The sequence below is a fragment of the Epargyreus clarus genome, unplaced genomic scaffold, assembly GCF_041222505.1.
Source record: "Epargyreus clarus isolate Ecla_fem2 unplaced genomic scaffold, WU_Ecla_fem_2.2 ptg000018l, whole genome shotgun sequence".
Classification (NCBI taxonomy): domain Eukaryota; kingdom Metazoa; phylum Arthropoda; class Insecta; order Lepidoptera; family Hesperiidae; genus Epargyreus; species Epargyreus clarus.
In genome coordinates, this window is record NW_027332226.1 from 1911645 (window position 1) to 1928400 (window position 16756).

At 34.1% G+C, this 16756-nt stretch overlaps 1 protein-coding gene across 1 annotated transcript; it reads left to right on the top strand.

The window, feature by feature from the left end:
- The first annotated feature begins 1763 nt into the window (after nucleotides 1-1763).
- LOC140749614 (integrin alpha-PS4-like) lies at nucleotides 1764-16708 on the top strand. The gene is made up of 20 exons (XM_073082721.1): nucleotides 1764-1965; nucleotides 2635-2762; nucleotides 3527-3597; nucleotides 4060-4171; nucleotides 4775-4930; nucleotides 5460-5567; nucleotides 6088-6176; nucleotides 6537-6758; nucleotides 7035-7149; nucleotides 7765-7938; nucleotides 8697-8876; nucleotides 9234-9358; nucleotides 9729-9795; nucleotides 12807-12954; nucleotides 13586-13939; nucleotides 14106-14190; nucleotides 14705-14834; nucleotides 15447-15519; nucleotides 16012-16129; nucleotides 16495-16708. Exons 1-20 carry the CDS (start codon nucleotides 1769-1771, stop codon nucleotides 16648-16650), a joined length of 2808 nt encoding a protein of 935 aa, XP_072938822.1. The 5' UTR covers nucleotides 1764-1768; the 3' UTR covers nucleotides 16651-16708.
- The last annotated feature ends 48 nt before the right edge of the window (nucleotides 16709-16756 follow it).

Consider the following 16756-nt stretch of genomic DNA (forward strand, 5'->3'; position numbering starts at 1 on the left):
TTTTCAAGTGAAATTTTACCTACTTTTAACTGTCGTGTTGAAGTGAAACTTCATATTTGTATGTAATTTGAATGGCAATTCCATAATTTGGTATCTTAGAACTGATCTGATGGCGGAGCCAGGGGTGATACTCTTCAGCGACTAAGGGTAAATCTGGTAGGAGATCCACCATCCATGTCCTGGCTCCATCATCAGGTCAGTTCCAAGATAATAAATTATGGAATTGACATTCAAATTACATACAAATATGAAGTTTCACTTCAACACGACAGTTAAAAGTAGGTAAAACTTCACTTGAAAAATTGTATTACTTTGTTTGCTAGTTAGTTACTTACTTGTTTTTTTACAACTGAAGAAGGATATTTTTAAGTGTCTAACTAGTCAATGATGTTATTTTGTACTGTTTGCCACGTTTTTAGTTGGTAGTAAGCGTAATTTAAATAAAAACTCGATCATTACGTTTTACTTGGTTTCAATCCCTTTCATGCAAAAACGGCCTTAACTTTTTTTCTTCAACTTTAAATAGTAAGTGTGGTACTTTTTTGAAATCTCTATTGACTGGACATATTTTTTTGCGAAATGTACACTTATAGTCCAGTACATTTTTTTTTCACCGCGACGAGTCAAAATTGAGGAAAATAGGAAAAAAATTAAAATCTAAATATATCCTTATTTTTTTCATGGTTCCTTTACATCTTTTAACCAATTTACATTTCAATATGATAGACCAACTATCTGATAGTATTTAACAGAAAAAATAAACACTGCATCATCAAATTTGGACACGCAGTTAACGAAAGAAGATGAAAAGGGCTGAATTTCTCAAAAAATATAAAACAATTGATAGTGCAAAAACGGTGACACTTTTATTAAGGTATTTTTTTTTCCTCAGAGAGGTCAGACCCTCACCTATGTTCTCCCCAAGTTTGTCGTGGTACTTACGGGACACCCTGTATATATTTGACTGTGATATCGCCGGCGTCGAACCTCAGAGAGATCTATCACCTTCAAAATACCCACAGTACTAGGTTGAAGACAAACAAATACAGTACTTGAATTGTAAGAAGTAGCTCTAGTGTGTTCAAACCTTTACACGTAACCCTTTGGTCCCTTTTAGCCGAGGTCGATAAAGGTACATCCGTCATGTAATTGACACATCTTGGTCTGATGGCCACGTGATAATTTTATCCTGCGTCCAGAAAGCAGTCCAGAAAGCATAATCTAGTCTCAGGCAAAGACGCAGATTCAAATATAAGGACTTTGGAGATATAGAGTGTTTCAGCCCTTTTTATGATTTTTGGATTCTTTCTGGGAAGTTTTCACAGTGGAGCCTGGGTTCGAATCTGTGAGTTTATTTGCAAATCTTCCGAACATCACATCACACATCGATCACATCGATTTAAAAAGAGATTTAACACTCATTAAATATTTTTTATTTTATTTTCTTATATTTTTGTTTATTCGATTTAATTTTATTCTGTTTATGTATTTAGTCAATAAATATATAGGCATTTACACTTTAAAATTAAAATCATATAAGTAATTAGACTTACATGATAGTTTAAGTTTAAAAACATAGGTAGGTTATGTAGAATACTCTTTTTTAGCAAGCGCCGAAATGCGAACGGAAAAATGGTTAAAATGTTTTGGTGTAATACTCGTATAATCATCATTGCTTCACAAAAGTATCACAGGATTAGTCATCGTAATGTCTACATAATAACATTTAAACCACATTCCGTATTACTATAGTAAGATTCATGACAATATGTGTTTGGTTCAGTTAAAATTATATTCACGTAATTTAATTATAATGTACGGAGTATTTATGTTGTGTCTTGTGTGTGTTTCATGTGTTATGTGTTACGATGACTTAAAGATATTTCACGAACCCACAAAACTTAGTTTACATCCGGACAAATCTGCTGATTATTTTGGATATTCTGTGCTATTATATGATGAATTGTAAGTTCTAAAACATGATCATAATTTTGAATTCCCACTTATTATTAAATAATTTTGTCGCTTACTTCAAAGTTTAGCAAAATCAATTCAATCGAAATTTTAATATTTACATCAATATAATTTTAAATTTACACTTATTATTAAATAACAATGCCGCTTACTTCAAAGTTTTGCAAAATCATATAGAAAGAACATGCAATCAACCTAAAATAATAATCAGTCGCACTTGGTCGATTTTTTAATAAGTATATTTACGTTTAATCTTAAATAATTTAATCAATTGTACAGACCATTTCTTCTTACGAGTACATCAGTAATTTGTTATTTTTTAACCAAGTTCACCAGAGCAGTGATAGCTTAGTGGTTAAAAAACTCGGCCTCTTGATCGAGGGTTCCGAGGTTCAAATCCCAGGAACGTTAATGTGCGTATTAGAAATTAATTATTACTTGCTTAAACGGTGAAGGAAAACATCGTGAGGAAACCTGCTTACCTAAGAAAAAAAAAAGAAAAAAGTTTTCAAAGGTTTTCATGTGAAGTCTACCAATACGTACTTTTCTAGCGCGGTGGACTATTCCTTCTCATTCTGAGCGGAGACCCGTGCCCAGCAGTGGGACAGTGGCTGGCTAACTGGCTGATGATGATTGGTTAAGTTCTTTATTTAATTTCAGTTTGGTAGTTGGCGCACCAAAAGCAAGAAGCCGAGTTCATAAATCTATGTCACCTGGTTTGCTATTCACCTGCCCCTTGAATAATTTCTTAGTCAACCATGTGACATGTACACCTGAAGAAGTCGATGGTAACTATATTAATTAAAATCTTTAAAAAAGTTTTTAAAGGTACGTGAAGTTTACCAATCCGTTCTTGGCCAGCGCGGTGGACTATGGCCTAATCTGAGAAGGATTCTGAGAGTGGGACAGCAATGGGTTGATGATATTAAATAAAATAATTGGTAACGATAATCTCAAGTTCACTAAATACATAAAACATGAAGGCATACATGTCTCGTATGAATGGCTATAATATCCCCTTAGGGGCATGCAGTCCACCTGAATGTAAGTGGCTATTGCCGCACTGATCTGTAATAAACTCTAGATAGGATTAGGTATTCCTACCTGCGGTCGGTCACAGATGCGCCGCTACTCCTGAGGATTAAGCTGGAACGCCCTAAGAAAAATATGTCTCCCTTACCACATCCTTCAAACCGGAACACAGCAGCATTTAACACTGCTGTAATGATGCATAGGTGTGGCGGTGGAGCCGCTGGAGTCAAACCACAAAAGGTCCTAGCGCTTTAAAACCGTAACCACCGATTACCTTTGCTGGTTGCAAGGTCACCAAGGGGAGACAAGGGGGCTGGCAGTTGCCTCACCTTGAGGCAACGAATTAAAAACGATTTTTTTCAGGCACGGAGGAGGCACGTGGAGACCACCGTCCACCATACACTAGCTGCCTCCTCCGGTGATGGGCTGGCGATGCTCTAGGGACGCACTTTTATTATAACTCTGTATTTTTAACATTTATGCCATTTTATTGTTTCCATCATTCTTTCGTACCATTCAGGAGGGCTTTCAACCATCGACGATATGTGGTTTGGTGCTGGATTTGCTAAAATTTTTGATGGAGAGCTATTGGTACGGTCATGAACAGATTTTCTTTTAATTTCTTAACTGTACGAAACGATCTTATGGGTCTATCCTGCTAATTAATATTGACCAATAAATTTCAATGACCAGTTTTCTCTAAATCTACTAGACGAATTAAGTTTAAATTTGGTACACATCTGTTTTTTGTAAACTTAGACACATACGTACAGCGTATTATTTTGTAAGCGGAACTCTAATTCTTTTATTAGCCAAATTTGCTGCTCATAACATTAACTAATCTGTCAGGAAAAGTCCTTTCAAAATCGGTTCAGCTGTTTCGAAGATTAGTCAGAATACAGCCAATAAAAAATATTTTTAAATACTTATAAGTACCCTATATATTTCACGAATTCATTAAAAAGCTGTTATTTTGAACTTATTGATAGATATTTCAATTTAATTTATTTGTATAGTTGAGGAAAGAATCTGATTCGAGTGGGATTTTTGCAGACTTGCGCTCCTCGCTGGAGTACTCCTCATGAGACCTATCTATTAATGTTTGGCGGCTGTCGTACCACAGTTCGAAGCAAAACCCGGTGGCTGTGGCCTCTGAGAGATGGAGGTAAGTAATTTAAAAATTGACCAAAATAGCAATAAATATTGTTTTGTGTAAGGCACAAGAAATTATACAAGAAGTTTTTTTTAAATGAAATGCTGGTTTGAGGTATTGTTTTTTTAATCCAATTTTCTCTGAGGTTGATTACAGACATAGATTAGTAAATATAACTCACTCCTAACAAGAAAATGTAACCAGTTTTGAGAATTGAAATAGTTGCGTAAAATGTTTTGCCGTCTCTATGCTAAAATGTCCCTAAAATATTTGAAATACTTATTTATTTCTTATGTAAATTACGCAGTATTACTCATTTATTCGTAATTTTCTCTAAAAATGTTTTTATTTGTCAAGAATACAAAAAAATAACTGACAAATCAGCCTTGTGTGGCTTCATTCAATTTCAAGGCGGCGAAGTATCTTTACTAATCTAACATTTCAGATGCCCATAGGCAGTAGCCACAATTTTTTTTAGTGGACTGTATACTACTCATTACATACTATTTGGTGGACTATATACCGTTAACTATACACGTTAACTTTGATTTAGTTCTTAATACAGACTAATAATAATTTTAACGAATATTTACTCTTCACATGACTGGGTTCTAGGTCGTCTAAGTTATAAAACAGATGGCAAACGTAAAGATTATTTGGACTATGGCTTGTCACAGCCATATTTCTCATATGGACAAGCTGGCATGTCGGTTAAGGTGACGGAAGCCAACACGATAATTATGGGAGCACCTTCTCTTCTGCAATGGGCTGGTAAGATACTCAACAGTAAATGTAAAAAAATCTAAGCTTTTTTTTTAAACTTTACGGCATAAGTTTTTCTAACCTCAGCTTAATGGTGGTAGAACCCTTTGTGGTTCGACTCCGGCGGCACCACCGCCACACCTATTAACAGTGTCAAGCGCTGCTGTGTTCTGGTTTGAAAGGTTTTAAGCGAGACATACTTTTCCGAGGCGTTCGAGCTTAGTCTTCAGGGGTACCGGCGCATCTGTGGTCGACCTAAGGTTGGAATATCTAATCCTATCCAGGCTTGCATATGTCCATGGGCGGCAGTAACAACTTACCATCAGGTGGACTGCATGCTCGTCTGCTACTCCTATATTATAAAAAAAACATAACCTATATTTCTCTGTAAGTATATATTTAACATAGGTACGTAATATTATTTTTATGACGAAACTACAATATACCTACTAGTAGAGTCACTAAAACATGTAGATTACAAGTTTTTTACTTTTTTTTATATTAAGATAATTATTTCATCTAAAATTTCTGGTTCCAGGTGGCATATCTGAATTTACATTATACCCTGAGTATTATGATGTGTCATACAACAGTACTACAACGAATCTTTATAACACCTTGGATGTACGACCTAACGATTATTTTGGTAAGATTTTTCAGTATCATTTTAGTCAGTTTATTTTTAATAGTAACATTTATAAATTCTTTATTATTTATTTATACCCTTACTTTCTTCTACATACTTTTTGCAACTTTAATAACAATTACAGCAATCTAAGTCATTTCTCTTTGGACTCTAGTCCATGAACGTCATGGATGGACTCTAGTCCCTGAAATTTCGTAACACAAAAAAAAACATAAATTACCAGATTACTATAATAAAAAATAGTAACTTTCTTCCATTATATTACTGTTCTCCAATATACACAGAAGAGCTAGTTAGAACATTTTTCACTTCGACTACCGACGGGTTATTTCGTAAATATTTGCCTTAACTTCACAAAATCCAACCTTTTGGCCCATGACTACGTTAACTAAACTGAACTGCATTGAAAACACTTATTCTGGATTTATTGTCTCCTGTCTCTAAGACTATTTTGCTGTCAAGGTCTACTACTGCACACGACTCTTTATTAATTATTTTTTATCCTGCATCCTGCTTACAGGGTATAGCGTGGAATCCGGAGTATTTGATGCAAGCAAAACTGTTTTATATGTAGCAGGAGCTCCCAGATCTTATGGAGGATACGGACAGGTTCAAATACAATTGTTAATATTTTCTGCTATTCCCAAACTAAAATAAGATTGTAAAGAATTGATGGTTTTGTTTAAGCGTATGATTTCTTTATATACAATATAGGAGTAGCAGACGAGCATAGAGTCCAACCAAAGATAATATTCGATTCCAACCTTAGATTGGCCACAAATGTGGGAATGCCTAGAAAAAATATGTCTCCTCTATCATATCTTTCAAACCAGTACACAATAGCGTTCAACACTGTTGTAATTAGTCAGAAATAGGTGTGACGGTATTGACGCTGGAGTCAAACCTGGAGATGGTTTTATCACCTACTTAGTTTGAATGTTGGTGGTAATTTTTTTAATTTTCTTGCAGGTGTTCATCTTTCGGCAACCGGCAAATGAAGATGATCCCCTTGATATTAAAGCGAAGGTGCATGGACCTCACTTGGGCTCGTATTTCGGTGCCAGTGTCTGCTGTGTTGATGTGAATGGGGATGGAGTGGTAGACCTGCTGGTGGGTGCTCCAAACTACGTGGAGGATGATGAACTGGCTTACGATCAGGGCGCTGTGTTTGTTTTCTTAACTGAGAGACAGGTAAGTACCCTTAACGGATAAAGTGTTAATCATTAAGATGGAGATTTGTAACAATTAACATTAATTGAATATCAAAATCAGCTTAATCGTATCCAAGTTTATACAAATTGTCAGATAGACACGATGAGTGAAATATTTTTACTTGATTGTGACCATCGATATACATACTACAATGTCATTGATTGTGACACTGATAGTTGCAAATAAGAGACAAATAACACATCACAGAAATAATTAATTTTTATTTCTTTGTAAATTTATCTACTTTTTATATAGGGTACAACCTTCGTCCTGCAAGATACAGGATATTTGAGTGGATCACAAGGAAGTGGGGCTAATTTTGGTAGAACAATTGCAGAGCTTGGAGATATAGACGGAGATGGATATACAGGTAAGCTAATAGAAGAAGCCGAGTATGACGACTTCTCGTATTGGTAACAAACAGTGAATATCAGGACAGCACAAACAGATGTTAAAAATAAGAATTTATAAATTTAATAATACTGAAGGACAAGAATTTCTACAAATTTTCGGCCAAACAAAATGTTATGCAGGCTAGGCTACAATAATGCAACATTTGCCGATGTAGTTGTCACCTATCAATAGATTGAAAAAGAAACGGACCGGCTAACTCTTTATAAAATTATTGAAGGAGAAAACGAGCATGCATATGGTAAGTGGCTGCTGCCGCCCATGGGCATTTTTAATCAACCTCGGATAGGATTACATTTCTACTTAAGATTGGCCACAGATGTGTTGCTACTCCTGAGGACTAATTTCGAACACCTCAGATAAGAACGTCTCTCTTACAACACCTTTCAAAGCCGAACACAACAACGCTTAACACTGTTGTTATTAGGCAGAATAGTGATGTACCTCCTCCTCGTGTAAAAGCAATATGTCTAGGTAAAAAAGCATAAGTTGCCCCAGATTAAAAAGGCTGATAAGCTTAAGGCTAAAATTACATAAAACAATAATTTAAATTGAGGGTAACATGACGTTTCAGATGTAGCTATAGGAGCGCCATGGGAAGCTGATGGCAGAGGAGCAGTGTATATTTATAGGGGAGGATCTACGGGGCTTAGGGGCATGTATGCTCAAAGAATTACGGTACAAGACGCCAAGGGATTCGGTATTTCGATATCAAGAGGACTTGATGTTAATAAAGATAATTGTAAAGGTCAGTTGATATTTTGTTGTTGTTGATAACACAATTGAAATAAAACGCTGAACGAATTTTTCAATTAGGCGTTGATGGTCAAATTTAAAAGTGTAACCTAAAATATGATCAAAGGATTCACGAGATCGATTTTGATAAAAATAAAACTGTATAATTTTATTTAAACAATCTATTTTTCTATCCGGGAATCAAGATAAAATCTAACGACTATGTCATCACCATTGATTGATGATTGATGATGATGATTGATGAATGTTGTTGTGCCTCCGAATAATTTACCTTTTCTGTAGTAGTCAACCTTAAAGTCATAAATAAATTAATTTGCTTTAGGGCATACTATCAATAAATATTAACAGGAAAATTATTTGCCAAATGAATTATTTATTGTTATTCAGAAATATTGTTTACAAGTTAGTTGTCCTATAAATACGCGTAATTTAATTGTGGATATTGTAATTACACTTTACTGGACATTATTACTATTTGAACAAAAATATATTCAAATAAGATTTTTATAGTCTTAGCTTGATAGAAAAACAACGTCTCAATATGAATTCCTTTTCTTCCTTCTGCACAACAAGGTCCCCTGTGACTAAATCTAGCCATTCATTTGTGTGTCTGTCCGTATGTATGTTGTATCAAAAGGATGTATTGCTTAAAACATATTTTGGCTTCTGGGTCAAAACAGTATCACAGTTCTTTACTTGCATTCTCGCGGCGAGTTTGTGATTCCTTATTCGTATATTTATTCATTGCAGATTTAGCAGTTGGAGCTTACGAATCGGCCTCTGCGTACGTATTTAGGTGTATACCAACGATGCAAGTGTTTACCGATATCAAAGTGGATACCTCAAATCTACAACTGAAGACTCCTAACCTAACTGCTGTGTTTTGCGTCACTGCACCACCAAAAGAAATGTGGCCGTCAGTGTCAATTCGTAGGTTACCTCTCATTTTTGATAATTGATTTCTCTATCCAATATTTTGCCTTAAAAATGGTTAGATTCATTATTAATAACGCGCCTTACTTATTTTTTTTTTTAATTTATTCGATAGGTTGATTTGGGGACTATTTAAAAATGGTATTTTATTTTGACCGACTCTCACCTGTGAGTGTCGAAAGTCACAAATGGAAAGATTATATCATTGAGAACAGTTTTAGTTTTGGCTTTGGTACTTTGGTTTAGTACGTTCGTCAATTTACTTTTTTGTCTAAAATATTGATACTTTTGACAGGAATCTAATTAAATTACAAAATATGGTTACCATATTACTACATGATTTTAAATTTTCAGATCTCAGTGCTAAAATAACAATAGATCCGGAAAGAAGGAGAGCCAGACTTTTGGGTGATTCTGAATATCGCATTTTTATCCAACCGGATATGAAAATTTGCAATGATAGAACCATTGAAATTGTGGTAACTATAATTTTTTGTTGGTTGCTTCTCTGATTCAAGACATACTTTTAATGTTTCATACACAGACCAATTTTTCGATTTGTTGTGTTTAATTGATAATTTTATTAGCATTTTCAACATATTACTGTCTTTGTCATTGTTATACGATCCCTCAAAATAATTAGGGTTGGGCCGTGTGCTACCACACTAGCCACTGTGGTTGGTTAAATTTCACATACTTCACCATATGACGAAACCTTTGAGGTTTTGGGTTTCATCACGTTTATAAACTACAAATAAACAAACATTATTTTGCGTGTGGAACACGAATTTATCGTATAAAATATTTATGTGTTAACGTTATAATATCACATGCTATCACTTTTTTCAGTCACACGAAGACTTATTAAAACCTATACCGATTACATTCGCTTTAACTGTAAACCATGATATGAAAGGTAAGTAATGAAATATCATAATGTTTTTAACAAAGTAATATGTCCCAAAAGACTATACCTATATGCTAACCGAACGACAATTTATTCTTTTTAGTCTTCGATAATATTGTTACCACTTTATACGTACGTACAAAGCTGCAATATGTACATAGTTATATTACATTAAAGACATAACGACAACTTTACCTAATTATAATCAGAGTAACATAAGTATAAAGGTGATACCTTCGATCACTAATAAGAACTAGATACACAATCAGCGACAAAAAAATGGCGCGACGAAAAGAGCACCCAAATAGACATTTGGGTGCGCTTTTAGGTTAGTAGTGTTTGAACGTTCGGAGAATAAACATGCCTCAGTGCTCGTTCAAAACTGCAAAAATCACACGTCTAGTACGCTAACAAATGATGGAATATCGTATTTTCGGTAAGTATTATTATTATAAGTAGGTAATTGCTATCACTCAATTATAAATACTGCTATTTCGTTCGTAAATAATTTATTTTTAAGTTTTAAAAATTATCAACAAAAATCAACAGAATGTATAAACCATTTAAATTGTAAAGTCTGTTACTAAACGTACAATTCTTACTATTGCAAGCCCACTTGATTTGTTCGGGTTACATGGTGACTATGTTCTAACTTGAATGGAGACGCTATTGTTTTATATTTTTTTCTTTAATTTAATTATTTTTTTTTTCTCTTTTTTGTTATATAAAAATATTTGTTTTGTATAATTATTAAACATAGGCAAATGAGTAAATAGTAAATGAGTGAAATTAAATTATTAAGTAAATTATTATTTAATATATTTTATGATGTCTTTTCATCCAACTGCCGCGACAATAGTCATAGAATTATTATAATAAAGTCTATTGTCGAAAGATACACTAAAATAAGATTGCTTAACATAGCCAAAAAAGATACGGAAAAAAAAATAAAAATCCATCGAAAAGACTGTTTTCCAATAAACTCACTTTATTCAAGGGAATTAATGGCATCCTGTTGATTCCATATTTTTATTTTTACTCGACTGCCAAGGAAGGGTTATGTTTTTTGCACGTATCTTGTATGTATCTTTATAAGCGGACTTTAGCTGCACTGCATTTTATTCCCTCGGATCTAACATACGGCTGGGTGAATTTCGACAGTTAAGGAGTCATTATATTCGTCTCAAATATCCAAATGTCCTTAGATAGGTGTTGGAAAAAACTCTAAATTTAAGGGAAATATACAACGGATTTCTGTCACTACAAAGTAAGCAAGTAATTTAATTAAAATAATCAAAAACCCGACTGCACTATAAAGGCTGAAGTAGAATTTTCAAAAACAGTGAAATAGGCGTTTCATCATTTTTTAGCAAGAAAGCCAAAAAAAAGTTTTATAATAGGTATCTGCTTCAAAAACAAAAGATGTTCAAACAATATTATCCTATTTTATCTTCGTAGGGCTCATTTACGCTATATAAAGAACCTATGTGTAAAATTCCAGCACGCTAAAGATCCGCGGTTTCCCTTTACGTTGGTGTCTGGCGCAGCAACTTACGCATTTAGTCAGACAGTCACCTCGATGTGTTATACACATGTATATATCATATAATATGTGCGTAATCACCTTTTAATTTCCTTTATTTTGATACCCCACTCCATAGTTTTGGTTAACTTTTTTTAAAACGTGTTACTATTTCGGAAAAACATCCACCATTTACGATTTATAGAATATCTAACTTCAGTAATTCAAAGTTCTAGTAATTATTTTATATCGTTAGGGGTAGAATTTCATTATTTTTATCCAACAAGCCAGATACAAAATTTCATAGTGTTTGCGTCAAAATTGACGGTTGTTCAAATTAACTTTTAACCCTTATTTTGCCCTCTATGGGGTTGATTTTTCGGAAAGGGATGAATAGGTGTGTCTTTATTCCTATCCAGAAAGCCAAATACTAAATTTTACAGTAGTTGCTTCAAAATTAAAGGATTTGAAAAAATCTGTCCCCTGTTTTACCCTCTTAGGGGTAGAATTTCCAAAAGGCCTTTCTTAGTACTTATTTACGCTATATAGCGAACCCATGTGCAAAATTTCAGAACTCTAAATTAAGCGGTTTTGGCTGTACGTTGATTTCTGAAAAATGAAAAAATCATTTAGTCAGTCAATCAGTCCGTCACCTTGCTATTTTATATATATACAAATTATATTTTTTTATAATCTCCGTTTAATTTCCTTTCATTTGATATCATACTCGATAGGTTCGGTTAACTTTTTTTGAAATATTACTATTTCGCGCCAAAAATCCGCCATCTTGATTTTTTTTTTGTAACACCTATCTAAGGACACTCGGGTCATTGAGACGAATATAATGACACCTTAATTGTCGACATTCATCCAGCCGTTTGTTAGATCCGATCAAATAAATAAAGACAAACATACAAAATACGCGCGAATAACATAACCCTTCCTTGGCAGTCAGGTAAAAATAATTGAAATAAATGTTGGTTTACTACATATTTATTTAGTCGTGGGCAATATATTTCGTTGGATAACGGCGTAAACAGCTTGTTGATTTTTTAATTAAATTACCTGTATTTGGTTATATTTTAATTTTAAACTTATTATATTTTTATTATAATAAATTGTGACTGCATATTACTTACTTTCATTGATAAATTATTATTATGTTTATTAAAATTAATTACTTCGACCTAATAAAAATATTAAAAGTAATGACAGTTCGTCTCCACTAATTCCTTGTCCAAGTGACAAACCACGGTCGTCAATTTTTTTTTTCTTTTTTTTTAGCGTCAATTTGACGCCACTTTTTAAGTTCATTTTTGTATGGGATTGTGTATCTAGTTCTTATTAGTGATCGAAGGGTGATACCAAAAAATATTTTTGCTGCGTCCAATTAACATTAGATAGATCTCCTGTTTTAAATCGAATACATTTAAAAAGTAAGCATGAGTAGAATTGTTAACGATAATGTCACTAATAATTTTAATCTTATTTATTCAAGATGATTCATTAATTTTCAAAAAATGGGAAGCCAGATTGTCCAAAGATTCAGTTCTTCATTCGTCTCTTAATATTCAAATATTAAAGGATTGTGGAGAAGATCTGATTTGTAAGCCGTTGCTTGATATGTCCTTGAAGCCTTTGGTCAGGTGAGCCATAATACTTTTCCATACATGATGGTTTTAACGTCGCGCACCAACCTGATGCGCGACGCACCCTTAACACGAGCATTGCGCACACTTAACACTATAGCAGACCATATCGACTTGTTCTGTTGCACACTTGGAGAGTTCACGAAGGTAGCCTTCCATGTAGTTGAAAATTATTAATTAGTTTACTTGTATATATTATGTATATTGTATATTTTATGTAATTTGGACGTCAATTATTGTTATTTTTAAGCTACACTAACGCATTAGGATTTTTTTCCTGTAATGTTAGATGTAAGTTGTGAATAAATAAATAAATAAATAAATAAATAAATAAACTTTTAATTCAGGCTAGTGGTGTGATTTCCAATTAGAAGGTTCAATCCAAAATGTCGTGTGATTTCATCTGTCCAATTAGAAGATCAAATTCAACGGTTCAGCCTTGATTTGTTGTTAAATCGTCTCGTTCTTTGGTTTGACATAGCCAAGTCCAAGATGGTTAACTTCGGATACTTTTACTTATAAGTAATATGTGTAATTTCTCGCTTTGTTTTACTTCAGAAAGCATTTTTTTCTTATTCACAAATTACTTACTACCTTACACGATCTAATCATACAAATTCTGTTTCAGTCCATTCGTTCCAGGATTAGATGACAGACTTGGTTTCACAGTTACACTTATAAACAAAGAAGAACCCACATATGGAGCTAAAGTATATGTACAATTGCCATCGACGCCCACGAAGGTGCCAGACGCGTGTAATTTTGAAGGACGAAACGTTACCTGCAAAGTTCCATCAACTTTGTATGGAGGGAAATCAGTTTCATGGGATTTTGAGATGGAATACACATATGAGGCAACATTTGACAAAGAATTAAAAGTGATGGCTAGACTTGAGATCCTTTCTGCAAAAGACGAGATTGAAAGTAAAATCAAAGAGTTGAAAATCGTTATATCGCCTCAAGCTAATTTTAGCATCAGTTCGTAAGTAAAAAATATTTTTTCTAGAATTGCTATAATTTATATGGAAGTAATACGTATATTCTAAGAACAGCAACATCTACATCCCACCAGAAACGAATAGATTTTTCATCATGCGAATATATTTTGGTTATCACATCGGTGGTAAGATAATACATGTCTGGTGCAGTTTCAGAACACCAAACAACACAATACTAGTTTCAAGAGACATTTTCAACGCAGCAGGGAGTGTTAACTATTCGCATTTATTTATGGTAAGTTCTTATACATCAAAATTATGTTTTACACCGTTAAAATACTTCAGCCAGTAATGTTTTAATGTTCCGAAGTTACTTACGTGTCTTTAAAAGTGCCTTTTAATAACAATGTGAGTTATTTTATCCTCCTTAAGGGTGTGGTAACTCAAATAAGGTGTTAAGTAGAACTTAGTCCTTACGCTCAACAGCGAAGCATCTGTGGACGTCGTCAGCACTCCATCCCTATTAGCCTTGATAACACTTGTTCATGAACAACCACTTAACATCAAGTCGATTGCTTGTGACTTCAATTTTATGATAAGGTAAATAGAGAGCCAAGAGATAGAGAGAGTAGGTAATAGAGTGTTGCCATTTTCATTTCCTGCAGGTGACGAACGGTGGTCCCTCGGATTGGTATGGTATTCCAGCACATGTCATACTCCCAAAGAAGGTTAGTACATCTGATACGAAGTGGTTGCTGAGAGGAAAATGTTATTTTGGAACTATATTACTCAAACTTTCATACTTTTAGGTACACTTGTCAGGGTTCACCCCAATCGACGGTTGTGTTGGAAATTACAGCATGAACTGTACTTGGTCATTACGAGCTAAAGAATCGAGGCAAATTATTTTGCCACTAAGTTTTAATCTGAAGGAGTATGGTAAGTCCATCAATAAAATTAAAGTTAAAGTCAAATTCTGATTTAAAGGATGTGTTTAGGAAAACCACAAACCTTCACTGTCCTTTTTGAAATAATATTGAAGTAGCGAAAGACCAGTCCAGCTGATGGTAAGTGGTTATTGTCGCCTTTGAACTTATATAATCAACTCCAGATAAGACTAGATCCCTATCTGAGGTTGTCCACAGATGCGTTGCTACTCCTAAAGACTTAAAATCCCTAAATATCCCTGCAGCATTTAACACTGTTACTAGGCACAAATTGGTGTGATGGCGGTGCCTTCGGAGTAGTACGAAGGGTTCTGCACTCCAATTTATAAGGGGTAAGGACCATTCATCATAGAGGACTGCATACTTTTTGGCTACTGTTTTCCTTAAAATGTTAATGTGGAATTCTTGAACGTGGAAAATGAAAGCCTATTTCACCAAGGCCGAATCACTTAAATTGACATATTGGCTGAAATGTGAATTTGCACTTGATCCTGCAGATCAAAATATGTAAAATTTTATTCTAACATTCATAAGTCAGGGTGTTGATTTAATGTACGAATTAATTTGATTATAACTGATTATATCAAATTATTATGCTCTACAGGAGATATTCTAGAAGAAAATGGTACATTACACTTTACATCTACATTCATGTTTTTATTGGAAGGCAAGCAGCAGTAAGTAGCTTTACTAAATCTGTTTATGTCGTGAAATTTTAATTATATTTAGGGTTCCGTACCCAAAGAGTAAAAACGGAACCCAGTTATTAAGCCTCCTCTGTCTGTCACAGGATTATATGTCTTCAACCGTAATAAATCGACAATTGATTTTTACGGAGTATGTATATCGGTAACAATAAATACTAATAGAAGGTTGAAATTAAATGAGGGTTGGTATAATAAAGGGAAGCGTATTTTACGGCGTTTAGCGGCCTTTATCTATTAAAAAAGGTAGACAGTTCAAATTTTCACAATGCGTTTACTTCTATAGCTGCTATGAAAAATAAAAATAAATGAAAATTATAGTGGTACGGATCCCTTCTTCGACGAGTTCGACTCGCACTTGTCATTTTTTCATATTGGTGTTTTGAACCCAAACTGTGTTTGTATATGCTCTAAGCAGTGACTTATCTATTAAATATTACGTTTAATATTGTTTTACATTTTCAGAAACTTGTCGATAACAACCACTTTGGTTCTAGAACCGGCCCCGCCTCTATGGCCTTTAATAGTAGGTTGCTTGGCTGGAATCATTTTGCTAGCTGCTATTGTATTTATGTTGCATAAGGTAAGAACTACATATAAGATTTTACTACCAATAATTAATGTTTAATATATAATATAATACTCAGTGATAGCCTAGTGGTTAAGAAACTCGGCCTCTCGATCGAGGGTTCCGAGGTTCAGTCTCTCAGATACCTATGCAGGTTTCCTCACGATATTTTCCTTCACCGTTTGAACATTCTAATACCTACGCACATAATTTGTGAAAAATCAGAGGTGCGTGCGTGCCTGGGATTTGAACCTCGGCCCCCTCGATCAAGAGGCAGGGTTTCTTAACCTAGGCTATCACTGCTATTATGCATATGTTATGTCATTGCTTATAAATAATATATTCCAATATTTTTAATGTATTTTACTCAATTTCCTCAGTGCGGTTTCTTTACTAGATCTACCAGAGATAAGCTAAAGAAGATGCAAGAACAACCTGCGTCTCCAGAAGAATCAGGTCCATCACCGGGCACAGCTTCCAATTGTGACCACAAGGATAATCAATCACTACTGGCAGATAGCTCAATAGAACAATGATTAAATTAGAAATATTTTAAAAGTATTAATAAAATATAATAATATTGTTGTTTTTCTTGATGAGTGTATGTATGAACGCTTGTAATATATGTATGTCGAAGGTGGT